Source organism: Microcaecilia unicolor, chromosome 3 (assembly GCF_901765095.1).
Source record: "Microcaecilia unicolor chromosome 3, aMicUni1.1, whole genome shotgun sequence".
Lineage (NCBI taxonomy): Eukaryota > Metazoa > Chordata > Amphibia > Gymnophiona > Siphonopidae > Microcaecilia > Microcaecilia unicolor.
Genome location: NC_044033.1, coordinates 97,986,838 through 98,006,372, shown reverse-complemented (window position 1 = coordinate 98,006,372; position 19,535 = coordinate 97,986,838). Strand labels below are relative to the sequence as shown.

The window sequence follows — 19,535 nt, the reverse complement described above, 5'->3', positions numbered from 1 at the left end:
TGCTATCAAGAAATACCCCCACCATTCCCTGAAGGAAAAGACCTGGTTATCTTGAGTTTCTGTTCGGCGCAAGACAGACCAGTCTACTATTCCCTAAACATCGCGCACGTGAAGTGGACTCCACTAATTTCCACGTCCCTAGAGAGAACGCAAGAATTGATTACACCCCCAGAGAAATACTTTCTAGGCACTCCTGCCTTGATTCTGTACAATATTTCCTGTCAGGATAAAGGGACTGGGCAGATCACTTATAAGTGGATTCAAAGAAATCAAGGGCACATTACTGAGACTTCTTTCTTTTTTTATGTACTTTGTTTACCTACCACCCCTCAACCCACCTCCCCTACCACTTCAGCTCCTCCTATTCTGTACCTCTCAGATATTAATTTGTTCCAGGAGGGGAAACCATTTCAGATTAAATAGGATGCACCCCATGATATTTTATATGATGTAAAATACCACTTTCTTACTTGGCATCTTTCTTTTTTGATGTACTTTGTTTACCTACCACCCCTCCTCTCACACCATTTCAGCTCCTCTTATTCTATACCTCTCAGATATTAATTTGTTCCAGGAGGGGAAACCATTTCAGATTAAATACGATGCACCCCGTGATGTTTTATATGATGTAAAATACCACTTTCTTACTTGGCATCTGTTTCCTAAAGTATTTCTAGTCACTACCAAATATCCAAACTGCTCTCAATTTGTTGCCAACCACATACATATGCTTAATACGTGGTTAGATATGCAGTCAGTCACACCCCCAGCCAATCCCTCTAGATACAAGTGGGAATTATTGGACACCATTTTAGGGGGCACAGGAACTGCACTGGGAGCCCTTAATACAATTGATATAGACGTGCTCCGGAATAAGATGGGATCCACAGCCCAACATGCTTCTGAAGGGTTTACCTCACAACATATTATTAATGAGTCTTCAGCTAAACTATCTAATGTAATTGTAGATACCTTTGCTCTTATATCACCCATTATAGAACAGAAAATTGTGACTTTAGCACGTGAAGAATACAGGTTGGGAAAGAATATTTCATGGGCTATGGCCTGTGATCAAATACAGATCGAGCTTATTACTATCTTAAAAGAAATTCTGATCACGTCTAAGTTAGGCCACTGGCCACCATCTCTTGTTCAGATGGCTAGCACCAAATTACCAGAATTTGCTGTAGCTCACCTTGATTGGTGGACAGTTAGTGTTCCAATCTGTTCACAATAAGGATGCTCTATCTGTACTTTGATCCCATGGTCAGGACAACATACAGTTATTTACCCTGTTGTTAATATTGGTGTGCAAGTTAATAATGTGATAATGTATCCTTTGGACCATCTCGCATGGGTGCAGCCCCTGGACAATGACTGGACATCATTCAAACCAATGGACCCTAGCCTGTGCCAGCGGACGCCCTTTCATTTCCAGTGTGAACCTCATCAGTTTAAAGAGAGTGACAGCTCCTGCTGGAACAATTCATCCTCCTGTACTCTGACTGCCGAACTTTTGTAGTTACCCACTGTCTCACATAGGGTGTACTACCTTGGAGCTGGACACTTTTGTTTTAATCTGTTCTTTCCTCAAAATATTTTTTCCACTTCTCCCCAAGTACATGACATCCGCCTCCCTAAGAACACTTTGCTGTACAGTTCGAACTATTTACAGAACAATACTTGGTGCAGTCATACACCACTGGTTTCCATCACCATTAATGAGACAGCATATTCTGCACCTCTGGTTACCAATGACTCTCTTGACATTCCAAATTTTATTCCATATGCTGTACATCCACTCCCTCTGGGCTTGGGAGAAGAGACTTTACACAAACTACTGAACTGTACTGAACTTCATGCCTATATGGACCATTTGAAAACCACCTCCACAGAAGTGAATCATACCATCACCTATGAGAATGAACAAATTAGACAAACTGTTCAAAATTTGCTACAAGACTCCCATGTCTCAGCATGGGAATTATTCTTTGGATATTCACCTACCGCTGATCATGTCTTTAATGTTTTAATTCACCCTATCATTATTTTAACTGGTGTACAAGTATTGCTATGCATTGTTATGATTTTCATGTGCTGTAAACTTAGACATATGTACAACTCTTTGCAAAGTCTAACCTATAAAATACCCTCACCCCTATAAGGCCGCCATACACACACTACTTTCCTTCCCACTTGAAATTTACACTACTTTCTTCCCAGCATTTACATTTTTAATCTAGCATGTAATTGTTTTTTTTTATTTTTAACAGTCCCATCATCTACCTTGGAACCACTCTAGTCTGGCAGGTTAACTTTTTATACCAGGCATCCTGGTATCTGTAGGCCTTAATCTCCAAAGTGCTGGATCCCTTATGCACTGTCCATTCTCCAAGACAAGTAAGAGGTGGCATATTGGGTTATCTCCACCCACTAGTGACTGCCCAACCTAAGGCATGAGGCTTAGACTCATAAGGCATAAGGGGTCTTAAACATCTCACTATTGTGGAGCTATGAATAAGCAGGACAGGGGACCTGCTAGAACTAGCAGGAGCAATATAACTGGAGGTATGGGAACATGAACAGTCATCACTACAGTGACAGATCAGGTATCCAGGTGTGCTTCCATCTTGCCTCCATGGGGGAAAATAAAAAGTGGTGGAGATGTCAGGATAGCTGCACATACATGCCAGGAGTGCTGGACATACTTAAATTAATATGAAACCAGCAAAACATACTTAAATTGATGAAACCAGCTTCTGAGAACTCCCCCCTCCCTCAGGAATCACTAAGGATGGCAAATGGACCAAATGTTGCCCAGCTGGCTGCTAGCCCTGTGTTTTCTTGATTACCCCTAATTAACATACCTTTTGTCCTATCTGGGAGCAGGGCTCTCTAAGAACAAAGAAAGCCAGATAGCTAGTCTCCGGAACTGGGGACTTCAAAGAGTAAAATCTGTGAAAATGGTCACCTTCCTTGCCTCAGGAAGGTACACTGGAGTTTGTAAAGGTCAGAGCTGAGAAACAAAGGCTGATTTTCTCTCTGTTCCTGTTATATATATATATACACACACATACACAGAGAGAGAGAGAGAGAGCGCACATGGCTCTGGGCTGGCAGTTTTTCTCTCTCTCTCTCTCTCTGCCCACACACATCTTCAGCTACCAGAGCCCCCGGCTCTGCCCCCCCCCTTTCTCCTTCAGCCCTACCCCAAAGCTTTCTCTCTCAGAGCACATGGATCTGCTTTCTTAGGCTCTTCTTTCTTTCTCTGCTCCCCCCTTCTTCTCCAGCTCTACCCCAAAGCGTCTCTCTTCCTCTGAACACCTCTATCCTTTCTTCCTTTCAATGATTCCCATCTAAACCCACACAACACAGATACCTGCACTAAGTGATGTGAGCCTATATATGTACATACAATATACTTTCTATATATATCCAAACCCGTGTGGATTGTGTATTCTTTGGGAACCCACTGCCTCTGTGAACTGGACCCGGGACCATCCCTAGACAATGATTGCTGACTACCTGTTCAGGAAATTCTATGAGTAAAATATGAACTAATCATTCTGGAACAACAACACACAACACAACCTCTAACTGTAACACATCTTTTCATTTAAGAAATGAACTAAGAAATATCTTTTCAAGAAACCCAATGACTATTCCATATGCATTGTTATCTTGCCAACCACTGTAAAACACATCATACAACCTTGTAAATGTAATTGAATCAATGTAATCTCTTAACAACTGTTAAATGTAAGCCACACTGAACTGAAACTCATTTTAAAAGTATGATTAAATAAATTAAATAAATTAAATATTTACAAGATAAAGAGATGCATCTTTGACTGGAATAAAATCTAAATGTCAAATTTTACCTGTGGTGTCCAAGTGATTGCAAATGGAACGGGAAAATCTACAACACAATCTGGTGGTTCTAGAGGATACTGGGGAAGGGGTGAAAAAAAAAAGAATGTAAGTCTGCAATTTTCCACTCTTTTCATAATACTGGAATATTGTTAGTAACATTATATTAATGCAACACACACATATTCAGGCTAAACGTGCAAACAATTTGAAATTTTGGAGAATTGTTATCAAAATAAATGGCAATTTCTACAGTTTTATATTTTTATGAATATGTCATTCATTTCTGAAAAAAAATTTGATAAATGAAAGAGTACTCATAACTATGATAACAAACCCTTAACTGAGCAAATAATTACTACATGCTGGCAACATTACCAAAAAAAAGTTACTGGAGAAGTGTTTTTTTTACTAGTACAGTTTACTTGTTGACAGTGTCTTGTTTGTCTGCGGAAAGTTGACTAATACAGACACAAGTTTTTCTCTGGTTTCTATATGCCAGGGCGTTATCTACTGTTTCTCTACATGGTTAAGGATTATTTCCCTTTTGCATTCTCCTGGAATTTACACCCTTATTTATTTAGGATCTGTTTTTACAGTCTGTTTTATCTGGTGTGCTATGGTCTCTCTGGTATTCTAGGGTTCTAGATGTGTGCCAGCCCTTATAATCTCTGGGACTGTGTTATCTTTGCTCCAGTTTTGTTTTGTTTTTTCTCCTACCAAAATTAATGTTGCTATACCATCTTGACAGACACCCATTAACAAATGTGCATATGCCAGGCATTGTCTGAAAAGGTTTCAATTTTAAATCTGAAAAATGGAAGGAATCTGTGTGTAGGTGAGCTGGTCGATATTGTGTATCTGGATTTTCGCCGCATCTCAAGAAAGATATAGTAGAATTGGAAAAGGTGCAGCGAAGGGCGACTAAAATGATAGTGGGGATGGGACGACTTCCCTATGAAGAAAGACTAAGGAGGCTAGGGCTTTTCAGTCTGGAGAAGAGACGGCTGAGGGGAGACATGATAGAGGCATATAAAATAATGAGTGGAGTGGAACAGGTGGATGTGAAGCGTCTGTTCACGCGTTCCAAAAATACTAGGACTAGGGGGCATGCGATGAAACTACAGTGTAGTAAATTTAAAACAAACCGGAAAAAAAATCTTTCTTCACCCAACGCATAATTAAACTCTGGAATTCGTTGCCAGAGAACATGGTGAAGGTGGTTAGCTTGGCAGAGTTTACAAAAGGGGTTAGATGGTTTCTTAAAGGACAAGTCCATAAACCACTACTAAATGGACTTGGGAAAAATCCACAATTCCAGGAATAACATGTATAGAATGTTTGTATGTTTGGGAAGCTCGCCAGGTGCCCTTGGCCTGGATTGGCCGCTGTCGTGGACAGGATGCTGGGCTCAATGGACCCTTGGTCTTTTCCCAGTGTGGCATTACTTATGTACCTCATGAAAGACTCCAGAAGAAATTAGAAAAGTAATGAGTTAGGAGGCAATGTCCTATTGTAGATTAAAAATTGGCTAAAAGATAGAAAGAGTAGGATTAAATAAACAGCATTCTCAGTGAGGAAGGGTAGACAGTGGGGTTCCTGAGGGGTCTGCACTGGGAGTGCTGCTTTTTAACATATTTATAAATGATATAGAGATGGGAATAACTAGTGAAGTAATTAAATTTGCTGATGTCACAAAATTATTTAAAGTTATTAAATCACAAGAGGATTGTGAAAAATTGCAAGAGGACCTTACGAGACTGGGAGAATGGGCATCCAAATGGCAGATAAAGTTTAATATGAGCAAGTGCAAAGTGATGCATGTGGGAAAGAGGAACCGAAACCATAGCTACGTAATGCAACAGTTCCACATCAGGAATCACTGTACAGGAATAGGATCTAGACGTCATCGTTGGTGATACGTTGAAACCCTCTGCTCAGTGTGCAACGGCGGCTAAGAAAGCAAATAGAATGTTAGGATGTCCAACCGCTACCTGAAACTGAACATGGCTAAGACCGAGCTTATTGTCTTTCCACCCAAACCCACTTCTCCTCTCCCTCCACTCTCTATCTCTGTTGATAACACCCTCATCCTCCCCGTCTCATCTGCCCGCAACCTCGGAGTCATCTTCGACTCCTCCCTCTCCTTCTCTGCGCATATCCAGCAGATAGCCAAGACCTGTCACTTCTTTCTCTATAACATCAGCAAAGTTCGCCCTTTCCTCTCGAACATACCACCCGAACACTCGTCCACTCTCTCATTACCTCTCGCCTTGATTACTGCAACCTACTCCTCACTGGCCTCCCACTTAGCCATCTATCCCCCCCTCAATCCGTTCAGAACTCTGCTGCACGTCTTATCTTCCGTCAGGACCGATATGCCCATATCACCCCCTCCTCAAGTCACTTCACTGGCTTCCGATCAGGTACCGCATACAGTTCAAGCTTCTCCTACTTACCTACAAATGCACTCGATCTGCAGCCCCTCATTACCTCTCTACCCTCATCTCTCTTTACGCTCCTACCCGTAACCTCCGCTCTCAGGACAAATCCCTCCTCTCAGTACCCTTCTCCACCACCACCAACTCCAGGCTCCGCCCTTTCTGCCTCGCCTCACCCTATGCGTGGAATAAACTCCCTGAGCCCATACGCCAAGCCCCCTCGCTGCCCACCTTCAAATCCTTACTGAAAGCCCACCACTTCAATGTCGCCTTTGGCACATAACCATTATACATCCATTCAGGATATCTAGACTGCCCCAACTTGACATTTCGTCCTTTAGATTGTAAGCTCCTTTGAGGAGGGACTATCCTTCTTTGTTAAACTGTACAGCGCTGCGTAACCCTAGTAGCGCTTTAGAAATGTTAAGTAGTAGTAGTAATTATTACGAAAGGAAGGTAAAACAAAAATGAGGATGTTATCATGCCTTTGTATTGCTCCATGGTGTGACCGCACCTCATATATTGTGTGCAATTCTGGTCACCGCATCTCAAAAAAGATATAGTGGAATTAGAAAAGGTACTGAGATGGGCGACAAAAATGAGAAGGGGATGGGACAACTTCCCTAAGAGAAAACATGGCTGAAGGGAGATATGATGGCTGAATGGAGAAGAGATGGCTGAAGGGAGATATGATAGAGGTCTATAAAATAGTGAGTGGAGTGGAACAGGTAGACTTGAATCGATTGTTTACTCTTTCCAAAATACTAGGACTAGGGAGCATGCAATGAAGCTACTAAATAGTAAATTTAAAACAAATCAGAGAAAATATTTCTTCACGCAATGAGTAATTAAACTCTGGAATTCATTGTCAGAGAATGTGGCAAAAGCAGTTAGCTTAGCAGAGTTTTTAAAAGTTTGGAAAATGTTCTTAAAGAAAAAAGTCTATAAGCCATTATTAAGTAGGACTTGGGAAAATCCATTTATTTCTAGGAAAAGCAGCATAAAATCCATTTTACTGATCTGGGAATGGGTTTGAAACCTGGTTCATTTTGACTTTTTAGACCATGTTTAAGAAGTATACATTTGTATTTAAAAAAAAACTTTTTAGCGACTACTGATGGTAAGAAAGTTTTCCAGTTGCTTTGTGTGCACACCAGCAGAGTGAGCTTGATTTAAAAGCTATTCAGGCGCAGTATTTTTTCTAGTCCAATGCCATGCCGTTCAGTTGTTCTACAATATTTTTAAATATATTATTGATGTGCTTCTTAAGATATTTTTAAAATAAACTTGAGATTCATATGCATCATATTGCATGTCATATCTCTGCACCAAAATCACCAATTAGTTTTATGCACTGTCAGTGTTTTAGGTCAATATATATGACATTCAACTTGCTCACACAGACAGATCAGTAACTGTTTTGATGACTTTAATTATGGTATGTTAAGACACTTGTGAACACTGTTCTCTATAGAGGAAGTTATCTAAGATCATACTTCCCCACAATTCTTTAGTTGAAAAGGGTCGTCTCATCATGCAATCTGTTTGTATGTACGCACCTGGATTTGTTTTGTCTATTATGTATACATCTGCTTTCTCTAATATATGGTTTCCATATTGGTTTGAGAATTTTATGTTTTATATGTATGTTTTTTTACAACACACCCATATTTTTAGTGTGCGCACATTGTTGAAAGAAGGATACCTTGTGCTGTGATTCTACTTCGGTATTTATATATTCCATGCAATTTTAATTTCTTCTTATTATGATGTTTTCATTTTATTCTTAGTGTATATTTTTTTTATTGACCTTTGATTTTTAATTGCTGTGTTTTTACGCATTTAGACCCCTGACACAGGCATTCATCGAAACCGTGAATGAGCCGTGTCAGGTCTTACAATAAATCACTTCCTCTGAATTTTGGCTCTGCCTTAATTGTCCCATCTGTGGCTTTATACACAGTCCTTCCTTTACATGGTGAGGACACCTGGGAAAAGGAGTTGGGAGTCAAGAATGATCCCTAAATAGCAAAAGTTATCACAGGGGTAACAGAAATATCTAATAAATGGAAAGCTTTAGTTGGATGCACTAAGTGACCTGATAGCCAACAGGTCATTTTTTTTCACAATTTAGAATTAAATGATCAGTCAAGCCATGGGGTTATAGAATCAAGGCAATGCTGATGAGGGGTGATATCCAAGTCATCAGGATCTGTATAATGAAGTAGTAATGATTCACAAGACAGCGAAGATGACTCAAAAAGTAAATGACGCTCCAGATGATGGGAAAGGGAAATGGGACTTGATATACCGCCTTTCTGAGGTTTTTGCAACTACATTCAAAGCGGTTTACATATATTCAGGTACTTATTTTGTATCAGGGGCAATGGAGGGTTAAGTGACTTGCCCAGAGTCACAAGGAGCTGCAGTGGGAATCAAACTCAGTTCCCCAGGATCGAAGTCCACTGCACTAACCACTAGGCTACTCTTTTGGATAGCAAAGAAGACAACACACCTGTGTTTAGGCCCACAAGGCCTGCATCAGGAGTCTTTAATGTAATTGCTGCGTTGTAAGCACCAAAATAGAACAGGGCTGTATATTAGAAAGCAATAGTTTCCTCACAAACTGCGAGGTTGAGCTCGTAGTCTGAAAGTGAGCTTTTTATCACTTTTAGACTACGAGCTCAACCTCGCAGTTTGTGAGGAAACTATCGCTTTCTAATATACAGCCCTGTTCTATTTAGGTGCTTACAACGAAGCAAGTTTTTGATTGAGATAATCGACGACAGCAAACAACTTCAGAACATTAAAGACTCCTGATGCAGGTAATTGTGTCCATTTGTGTGCCGTTCACTGCTTCTATATCTACTTGCTCTTTTTCCCATCATTCTCGCCACCTCTGAACAGGTTCTGAGGCTGTATGGATAATAGTCTCCATGGATACCAAACAAGTCAAAGAAATCTGACCTTGACAAAGACTTGTTACTCTGTCTATGACAGCATATATCTTAACTGCTTTATCAGGATGTTCTTTGGGATAAACTAACTGCGCATACCATGATGCATGACCTTGCACTATGGCCTTTCTCCACACACTTGTGTGCAATTTGGAGTTACATCAGGTGTTGACATGTCTTGGTCTGTCTCCTTCTCCCCGCCGTGGCTTGACTCAGGAGCTAAGGTTTCTATAAGAGCAGGTTTAACTTTGTCAAGATGTAGAGCACTGACATGGTGATCACTGTCATACTCAGTTGAAGAGCAGCATCTGAAGCAAATTCTGTACTTTTTCAACAGTTCTTTGCATTCATTCATGGATTTCTCCCTAAATTCTTCATGTTTTGTGAGAGAATGAGGTTTTTTTGTGGATTGGACACTGTCAATTTGGATCCTCTACTTTATCACAAACAAATGTGGATGTTGCAGACGACACCTCTGTCTTATTGATATAAGCTTGTCGTACTTCTCAACTGCCTTGTCATGCAAAAAGTGACTTGTTTTGCTCACTTCAGGAGTATCAATCATGAAGCTGGAATTGCTTCTCCTCTTTGCCAAGTATCTTATGAAATTTGTGAAGACTTTGAAAGGAGGATATCTCCCTTGAATTTCATCTTTGTATTTGGTGCTCAGTGATGACCATTTCTCCTTGATGTCATACGGTAGGCTTTGTGCCTCAGGCTGTGTCCAACTGATAAAGGCCTGGGAAGCTCAGCCTTGGCCACTTCCATCTCTTGGAGGAGCTCTCCTAGATGGAGGAGATCTCCTAGGTCTAGCATCTTGTGGTTGTCTTGATATCTTTGAAAATTATTTATTCTTTTGAACAGTAAGTCTTCTATAGCATCTAGGCTGCCATAATACTATTCAAGTCTTTCCTACATCTCTGCCTAACCTTTGGTGAGGTCATGCAGATATGAATGTTTTATGTTTAAAATCGTTTTTATTCAAACATTAGCTGAAGAAATACCAGCAAACAGGTTCATAAGTACTTATACATAACAATCTATATCCCTCCCACATCTCTCCCCTCCCTCCCACCCTCCAGATAGATTCTCAAGGGTCTACTTTGTCTCCAAGACCAAAACCACTTGTCAATGGTTATATGTTCAACAAATATCCTCGCAGTAGGTGTTAAGGTCTCCCAAAATGGGGACCATCAATGTTGAAACTATAAACCTTTAAGAGGTAATGTTATCCACTTCCAGTCACTCTAATCTCATAAGAAGTAACATATGGGCTCACCATTACTGTAATGATGGTGGCTTGCATGGACAGCCATTCTGATATTTTTTTTGCTATGATGATGACACATAGTACAAAGTCTCGAAAACCTTGAGGCATTAGAGGCCCCAGATGAGGATGTCCAAGCAATAGTAGAGGATCAAAATGCCATCCGGCTGCCCAGGTTTGTGAAGTCAGATGCAAGATGTTTTTCCAAAAGATTGTAATTCTTGGGAAAACCAAAACATGTGGCCCAAAGCTACACCATCTTTGCCACATTTCATGCAGGCACCTGTTGGAGACAACCCCATGTGAAAGGCTTGTCTCAGGGATACATACATACACAGAGAAAACTTGTATTGAAGTTCCCAATGAGATGTCATCAGCGAGTTCCTATGCAGGGATAGCACGTGTGCTTTGAAAAGTGTATTGGAGAGTGAGATGCCCAGATCTGCATTACATAGGTTAGCTAGTCTTGTAAAATGCAGTTCAGGTGCAGTATCTCAAATATGTCAATGATGAAATATGGGCACCTTTTGCTGGGCGCCAAGGGTGAATGCCATAGCAAGTTCTTCTTGTACATCCTCGGCTAGGTCCACCCAAGGCAAGCTGGAAACATAGAGGGGCATAATCGAACGCAAACGCCTATCTCCATGGGTGTCTATGTCCGAAAACGGGTACGTGAAGAGGCGGGACAGACCGTATTTTCGAAAAAATGGACGTTTTTCAGCTGGGCTTTTGTTTTTTTTTTTTTTTTTAGCAATAATGGAAAATAAAAACGCCCAGCTTTTGGTCATGGGAGGGGCCAGGATTCGTACTACACTGGCCCCCCTGACATGCCAGGACACCAATTGGGCACCCTAGAGGTCAGTGCGGTGGACTTCAGAAAAAGCTCCCAAATGCATAGCTCCCTTACCACGGGTGCTGAGCACCCAACCCCCCTCCCCACAAATGTACAACACTACCATAGTTCTTAGGGGTGAAGGGGGCACCTACATGTGGGTACAGTGGGTTTTGGAGACCTCCCATTTACCAGCACAAGTGTTACAGGTGGGGGGGGGATGGGCCTGGGTCCACCTGGCTTAAGTGCACTGCGGTACCCACTAAAAGTGCTCCAGGGACCTGCATACAAGCAGGCCTCTAGGACTTGTTGCTGCTATATAACCTTGGCACACCAGTTGACACCTGAAGACTAATCTCTTCGAAAACGTCCTTTATTGGAATAAGCACGCTTACTCACAGTTAACTGCAGATCAGAGGTTGTGCCCCATTGGCAACGAGTCTCCCTGGTACTGAGATGAGCAGTAGGTCAGAGCTGGCAGAATGCTGTACAATGCCCTCTTTCAGCCACATTCAAGGTAAGAACTAAGTTCTGTAACGAGGCTAACAAGTGAAAGGGATCTAAAACTGGCTTACAAACATGGCCACTACCTCATGGACTACCGGAAACAAAACAGGGCACACTCTAACCCAGTAAGCAGGGGGAAAAGCACCATGGGAGTAGAGCCTACCAACTACCAACATCGTGAGCATTTGCCACAAGCTAGTGGAATCACAAAGCCCAATACCCTACACCCACATAACAGAAAAGGTGTCACACTCACCCGAGAGCCACATCAGAATCAAGGAAAGTCTGTCACAGGATAGAACACATTCTGCTGTCATGGAGGTGGGTACGGCATTTGAGGCTGGCATAGAGGCTGGAAAAAAAGTTTTTAAAGTGTTTTTTTTTTTGGTGGGAGGGGGTTAGTGACCACTGGGGAAGTCCGGGGAGGTCATCCTCGATTCCCTCCAGTGGTCATCTGGGCAGTTGGGGCACTTTTTTGGGACTTGTTCGTGAAAAAAAAGGGTCCAAAAAAAGTGACCCAAAATTGCGGAAAACACACCTTTTTTTCGATTATCAGCTAAAGACGCCCATCTCTCCTTGGCCGATAACCACACCCCAGTTCCGCCTTCATCACGCCTCCAACACGCCCCCGTCAACTTTACCCGTTTCCGCGACGGATTGCAGTTGGAAACGGCCAAAATCGGCTTTCGATTATTCCCAGGAGGGAAGGCTGGGTTGTCACAGATGGCCATGTAAGGAGTTACCTTTGAAGAGAAGTGATGTCGACAGATCCACTACCATACTGCTTTAGCTGTTGTTTTGCTCTAAAAGTACAGCCTGCTTATTTAACCACTACAGACTGCTCAGAAAGTAAATTACTGCAGATTCTTTTGAATTTGTATTGGGTAAATGAGACTTTTATTAGAGGTTCACTTCAAACAGAGAGTGTATAAGTCATTATTGTCTTAGATACACAATGATTAAGAAATTTACACAATGATCAGGTTATATAACGGAAGAAAAACAATAATAAAGATGTATAATAAATAAATAACTAAAATATATATATATATATATATATATATATATATATATATACACACACACACACACACACACACACCAGTAAAAAAGGCCCGTTTCTGACACAAATGAAATGGGCGCTAGCAAGGTTTTCCTCGGAATGTGTATGTTTGAGCGAGTTTGTGTGAGAGTGACGGTGTGAGAGAGAGTGAATGTGCGAGTGTGTGTGTGTGAGAGAGAGTGAGATTGGGTGTGTGAGAAAATGTGTGCGCCATGGGCCCCCCTCCCTCCCTTCCTTCCTCCCAGTTCCAGGGTCCCCCTTCCTCTCTCCCTTCCTTCCTCCCAGTTCCAGGGTCATCCCCTCCCTCCCTCCGAGTTCCAGGATCCCCCCTGCCTCCCTCCCTCCGAGTTCCAGGGTCATCCCCTCCCTCCCTCTGAGTTCCAGGGTCGTCCTCCTCCTCCCTCCAGGTTCTAGGGTCATCCCCTCCCTCCGAGTTCCAGGGGACCGAGTTTCAGGTTCCTCCCCTCTCTCCCTCTGAGTTTCAAGGTCCCCCTCCCTCCCTCCCAGTTCCAGGATCCCCCCTGCCTCCCTCCCTTGTCCCTCCCTCCCAGTTCCAGGATCGTCATCCCTCCCTTCCTCCCTTCCAGATCCAGCACCCCTCCCTACGAATTTTAGAAGTCATCTTCACTTATGAAGTCGGGGTTATGGCAGCCGTCAACAGCAGTAAAAGGTGTGCAGGCTCGGCCTCTCTCTCTCTCTCAGCTCTGGTCCCGCCCTCATTTCCTGTTTCCGCAAGGGCAGGACCAGAGCTAAGAGAGAGAGAGAAGGGCAGAGCCTGCATGCCTTTTATCGCTGCTGGCGGGCGCTGTAAACCCGACTTGGTAAGTAAAGATGTCTTTTAAAATTTGGAGGGAGAGGGCCTGGAACTGGAAGGGAGGGGGGGACGATGACACCCTCATGCGTGTGACGTCACGTACTGTGGCCTACCTGTGCAGCATTCCCTTCCAGTGATTGGTCACTGCTTTTTATTATATAGGATATACACATCCTATATCCTATATAATAATTTGCACTTCCAACGTTCTACGTCTGGATGCCTGGGTTCGTAACACAATTCCCACTGGTCCGACCTCGCATCGGAACGTGATGACGTCAGAAGGCGGATCAATGAGAGGAGAGTGAAACCAGCACCAGTCAGCAAAAGAATGTTGGAGGTGAGGATTCAATCGCCGGAGAATCGCCCCCTCCCTCCCCTGCGAGTTTCAGGCCCTCCCTCTCCTCTGAGTTCCAGGCCCACCCCCCCTCCGTACCTCCCTCCCTCCCTCCTCTGCGAGTTCCATGTCCCCCTCTCCTCGGAGTTCCACACCACCGCGCCTCCCTCCCTCCCCCCCTCTCCCCTCCGAGTGGCAGCCCGACCTGCATTACCCGCCCTCTTCTACAAGTCCACCGCCTGCCCCTCGCCTTCATGCGTGCCAGCTGTAATTTAAAAGTTCTTACCTCGGTGTACGCCAGCAGCAGTAAAAGTCGAGCAGGTACGGCGCTTCAGCCTGCCTTCCCTTCTGTCTCTGCTCTGCCTCTGGTCCCGCCCTCATTTCCTGTTTCCGGAAGGGCAGGACCGGAGGCAGAGCGGAGACAGAAGGGAAGGCAGGCTGAAGCGCCGTGCCTCGACTTTCACTGCTGCCGGCGTACACAGAGATAAGAACTTTTAAATGACAGCCAGCACGCAGGAAGGCGAGGGGCAGGGGCAGGACTGCGAGAAGGTGGCAAACGCAGGTCGAGCTGCCACAGAGAGAGGGAAGGAGGCGCGGGGGTCTGGAACTCCGAAGACAGGGGGGGGCATGGAACTCACAGGGGACGGGAGGGGAGGGAGGGGGCATGGAACTCGGAGGGAAGGGGGGCCTAGAACTCGGAGGAGAGGGAGGGAGGGGGGCATGGAACTCAGAGCCCCTACGTGATGTATAATTATGGTACAGCCAGAGACCCCCCCCCCCCCCCCCCCCCCCACTGGAATGGTGGCGGGCCCAGTCATAGAGCTCAGGCCATTACAGACCTTGGCTGAGTCAGAAATCTGATGGCTGACATAACTGGGAGCTTACTGGAAAAGTATGGCCTAGTTTGTAGCCCGGATTGAGGCCTAAATAAGCTAAATTAGGAAAAGTTAGGTCAATAGATATGGAAACAAAATGGAGGATTTCAGCACAAAATGGAAGCCGTATCTGTTACAAAGTGGAATTTTCTCTAATGTAAGTTAGAAAGACAAGTTGAGAAATGAGTGAGTCATGCTAGGTGCAAAGAAAATAAGGAACTAGCTGTCCAAGAGGGGAGGGGGACTTTCCTGTGAGCAGGATTGTGGTCAGCCATGGTGTGAGAAAGGAAAGGTGTAGCTGGATGCAGGGTCTTGCTTAAGATTTGTGGTCAAGCGAGCTAAAGACAAAATCATGTTAGCAAGATAAAAGCTACTCATTAGCATGAGCCAATCAGTGGTAACCCTGACATTAGCATAGATCCAATCAGGTATATCTACTGTCATATTATCCATATCCTGAGAGCACCTATAAAAATCAGGGTATTTCCTGGTTTAAGTTAGAGAGAAGGGTTGCCACTCTCTCTCTCCAAGGGAAACCAATGTGTCCAGCAGAATTGACAAATTACCTAATTGCTTTCCCTTGTAAAACCTCTAATTGGTAAAAGAAATTATAAAAGATTAGGAACTAATTAACACCTATTTGCAGCTGGATTATTATATTCCTATAACTAATTGATTGTACGTGCCTGTTGTCAATCACTGATCTGACTTGTATCTTGGCAAATAAACTCTTCATTCCAAATGATGATCTGTGGGCTTCACTTAATGATGAAAGGCTGTAAGTATAAATGCTTTTGCAGTATCAAGCTATCTTTCGCTGCATTGTATAACTTGTAATCTAAATCCAGTTTGTCATAAGGCTGGTATCTTTTCCTTAGACCTAACATCTCTCTTAGTGGCAATTCCTTTTAGAACTTCATAACTCCTTGATTACCCCAGTACTAGTGCTATTTAGAGATGGAGTCAGATTTAAGGTCACTCCAGCCTTCTTGGGGGTCTCTGAACCCTAAATTTAAAACAGTGATCATGAGTGCTAAGTCAAACTGAGAATGGCCGCGAGGCAGCAACTTGCATCACAACTAGCCGTTGACATTCTGAATACTGTGCTGCTCAAAATCCACTGGGCAAGCACTGATCTCGCAAGACAACTCGCCGCTGACGTCCCGATAGAGGTGGCAGGGTTTACAAGACTATTGAAGAGATGTCAACAGGCTGCAGCCATGTTGATATAGTTTCTCAGACTCTATCAACTGAAAAATAGGGGGCTCTCTCTCTCTCACACACACACACACACTCTCTCTCAAACACACTCTCTCTGTCTCACATATACACTCGCACACAGTCACTCTCACATACACACACTCTCACACAATCACTCTCTCTCTCTCACACACACACTGGGAGGGGGGCCTGAAATTCGGAGTGGAGAAGAGGGAGGGGGATGGAGGGGGGCATGGAACTTGGAGGGGAGGGAGGGAGGGAGAGGGGCCTCGGAGGATAACCTTGCTAGTGCCCGTTTCATTTCTGTGAGAAACGGGCCTGTTTTACTAGTGTGTGTATGTGTATGTATATATGTATGTGTGTGTGTGTGTGTGTATATATATATATATATATATATATATATATATACACACACACTCACATACATACATCACTGGTCATAGATTACCGCATTCAGGCTCTTATCAGCTGGGAAGCCCATTTCAGTGAAAGCCTGAAGTCTCGTGACAAGCAACGGTCTTCCTATGCGATACGTCTACCCATAGATGAGCTTCACTGTTCAAAGCTCCCCTTTTTATTAGATTAAAACTTTTTTTTTTTTCAGAGTCATGGAAAATTACAAAGACGTGCATGAGAATGCAGTCGCATGCTCTTGGTTTCAAGTAAACAAACCACTGGCCAGATGGCTTATCTCTTAAACCTTAAACATGCTCCACTTCCCTTTTGCACATACCAAATTAATCAGAGACATGACTTCAACATGATTTGCAAGAAAAAGTTACGACCGGGGGGGGGGGGGGGGGGGGGGTAGGAAAGTAAATTTTAAGCTGTCATCTAGTGACTCCTCTGGAGAAAAGGATAATAGAAAAAACAAAGCACATAGATAGAAGGTAACGATAAGTGAGCAAACAAGTGACTTGGACTCCACACTTCCGCGTTCTTTTTTAAGAATACCAGAGCAAATACAGGATATGCCAGTAGAATCAAAAGTAGAAACAACAAAAGTATCGAACAAATTAAAGAAACCCAAGGAAGCAGCACCGTGATTAATATTTCGAACACAGTGCTGTCACAAGAGCAAGAAAGGACTTTCTTTTGTACCATCAAAAAAATATGATGCGTTTGCTACACAGCAGGGGTTGTTCAGATTTTTTAGAGAATTAAGACTTTGTTTATTCTTTGGAACAACCCAGATGAGGGTTAATGATGAGGTAAAACGGAGCTGCACTGGGTATAAATCCAAGTGGGTCCCCCTGGGTCCAACTGATCCGTCTATAGCAGCATTTCAAAAGCTCATATTGAGGGATCTAGCCCAGATTGAAAAAAAAAATCAGAGAAATAAAGGCAGTAATCTATCCACTAGTCAACGTAAAAGTATTAACCAGTTATCGAAGAACACACAAATAACTATTCTAAGGGCAGATGAGGGAGGTTCCACTGTGGTTATGGACACTCATAAATATGTTTTAGAGGGCTTACACCAACTACAACAGTCCGAGTACTATGAATGCATGGTGTTGGATCCCATGGAGGATTTGAAACGGGACATTAATGAGTGTGTTAATAGGGCGGTACTGGACAGGGTTTTGACTATAAGTGAACAACGTTTTTTTGTGTCACCCCAATCCTAAAACCCCTTATATGTACTTTGTGCCCAAGATTCATATATCCACAGTGGATCCTCCCAGACGCCCGATTATGTCAACGCGTGACTCAGTATTAGAGCCCCTTTCCAAATATTTGGACAGTTTTCTGCGGAAATTTGTTTACCAAGCAGAATCTTATGTCCGTGATTCTTCTCAATTTATTCAAATGCTGGATACTATTGATTGTAGTTCAATGGATCATGCTAACTTTTATATGATCTGTCTGGATGTGGAAGCCTTATATACGAATTTGCCCCAGGAGGGGGTTATACAAAATGCATGCAATTATCTTTTTGAAGCAGGCATGCCAGCATCTAAAATTGCAGTAATGCGCCAATTATTAGTTTGGGTCATCTGCCATAACTATTTTGAGTTTCAAGACAAATTTTACAAACAAAAACGATGCGTGGCTATAGGGATGACTGTAGCGCCCTCATTAGCTTGACTCTACATGACTAAGTTTGAACGGAGTCATGTATATACCTCCCCACATTACAAACGGGTGGTACTGTGGAGGAGGTATATAGATGATATCATTATGTTCTGGCAGGGGTCTGAATCTGAACTCTGGGCATTCGTGGATACCCTCAATAAGACCGATCCTCATATTAGGTTTACAACCTGGGTCGCTAAGCAAGTTATTGACTTCTTAGACATACGGATTATCAAATTGGATGGCGCAGGGTTTGAGACCACTATCTTCAGAAAGCCGACCGACAGGAACACCCTACTTCACTATTCTAGTCACCATTATGTAGCGTTACGAAGGGGAGTTCCTGTCAATCAGTTTTTGAGGTTGCGTCGGTTGTGTTCTTTTACTCAAGAATTCAAAGTTCAATCCAGGGATATGATGGAACGGTTTCTGCAACGGGGGTACCCTTTGGTGGTCCTTAAAAGAGCATACAAAAGGGATGCGAATAGATCATGGCTATTTTTGCCCAGACATGAGGCTTCTTTAAAATCCTTGGCTTGTGTTCTGCCATTTTCCCATCAAACGCCCAACATAGGGTATTTAATACATCAATATTGGCATGTGTTGTCTGTTCATCCAGAATTTAATGAGCACCCAAAGATAGCATATCGCTGCAGTGCAAATTTGGGCGAGTTATTAAAAGGGACAAGCCCACAAAACTTTCAAGGTCAACGTTTTCGTTGTGGGAGCTGTATTTATTGTAAGCACTCAGTTTCCACTGATCGCATTAGAATTCCTGGGTCCACTCGTCAGTATTATTTACGTAGCAATACCTCCTGCAAAAGTGAAAGAGTGGTTTATTGCATATTCTGTCCTTGCCAATTATATTATATTGGCTAAGACAGTTAAAACAAAGATTGGCTGAACACACCAGAAATATTAGAATTCAAAAAAGAGAAGCACCGCTGGTGGCCTATTGGGCTGAACATAGGCACACAATAGAAGATCTTAAATGTCTTGTTCTTGTACAGGTTGCCCCCCCCCCCCCCCCCCCCCCAGTTAGAGGGGGTGATGTAAGTGCTCAATTATTTGCAATTGAACAACATTTCATTTTTACATGGAACATGGTGTCGCCCAGAGGCCTTAATCTTGAAGTAGAATGGATCTAGGATGGTGATTGGTGGATCAATTAACTGAGTGGGGGATTTAAACTGTGTAAGCACTGTCAGGATTGCTGGATGTCAAAACTGCTGGATTAATATAAAACCAGCGTAACATACTTAGATTAATATT

General features: G+C 43.1%; 1 protein-coding gene across 3 annotated transcripts in view; it reads right to left on the bottom strand.

Annotated features, from left to right (window-relative positions):
- The window catches only part of FANCL (FA complementation group L), a 294,740-nt gene that overhangs the window by 148,919 nt on the left and 126,286 nt on the right, over positions 1-19,535 (bottom strand). For 2 of the 3 annotated variants that reach the window (XM_030196202.1, XM_030196205.1), the window contains exon 7: positions 3,882-3,950. The exons of the other annotated variant lie outside the window; for it this stretch is intronic. In XM_030196202.1, coding sequence (XP_030052062.1) covers positions 3,882-3,950 — 69 coding nt within the window. The remainder of the gene's footprint in view (positions 1-3,881; positions 3,951-19,535) is intronic. 3 annotated transcript variants of the gene reach the window in all.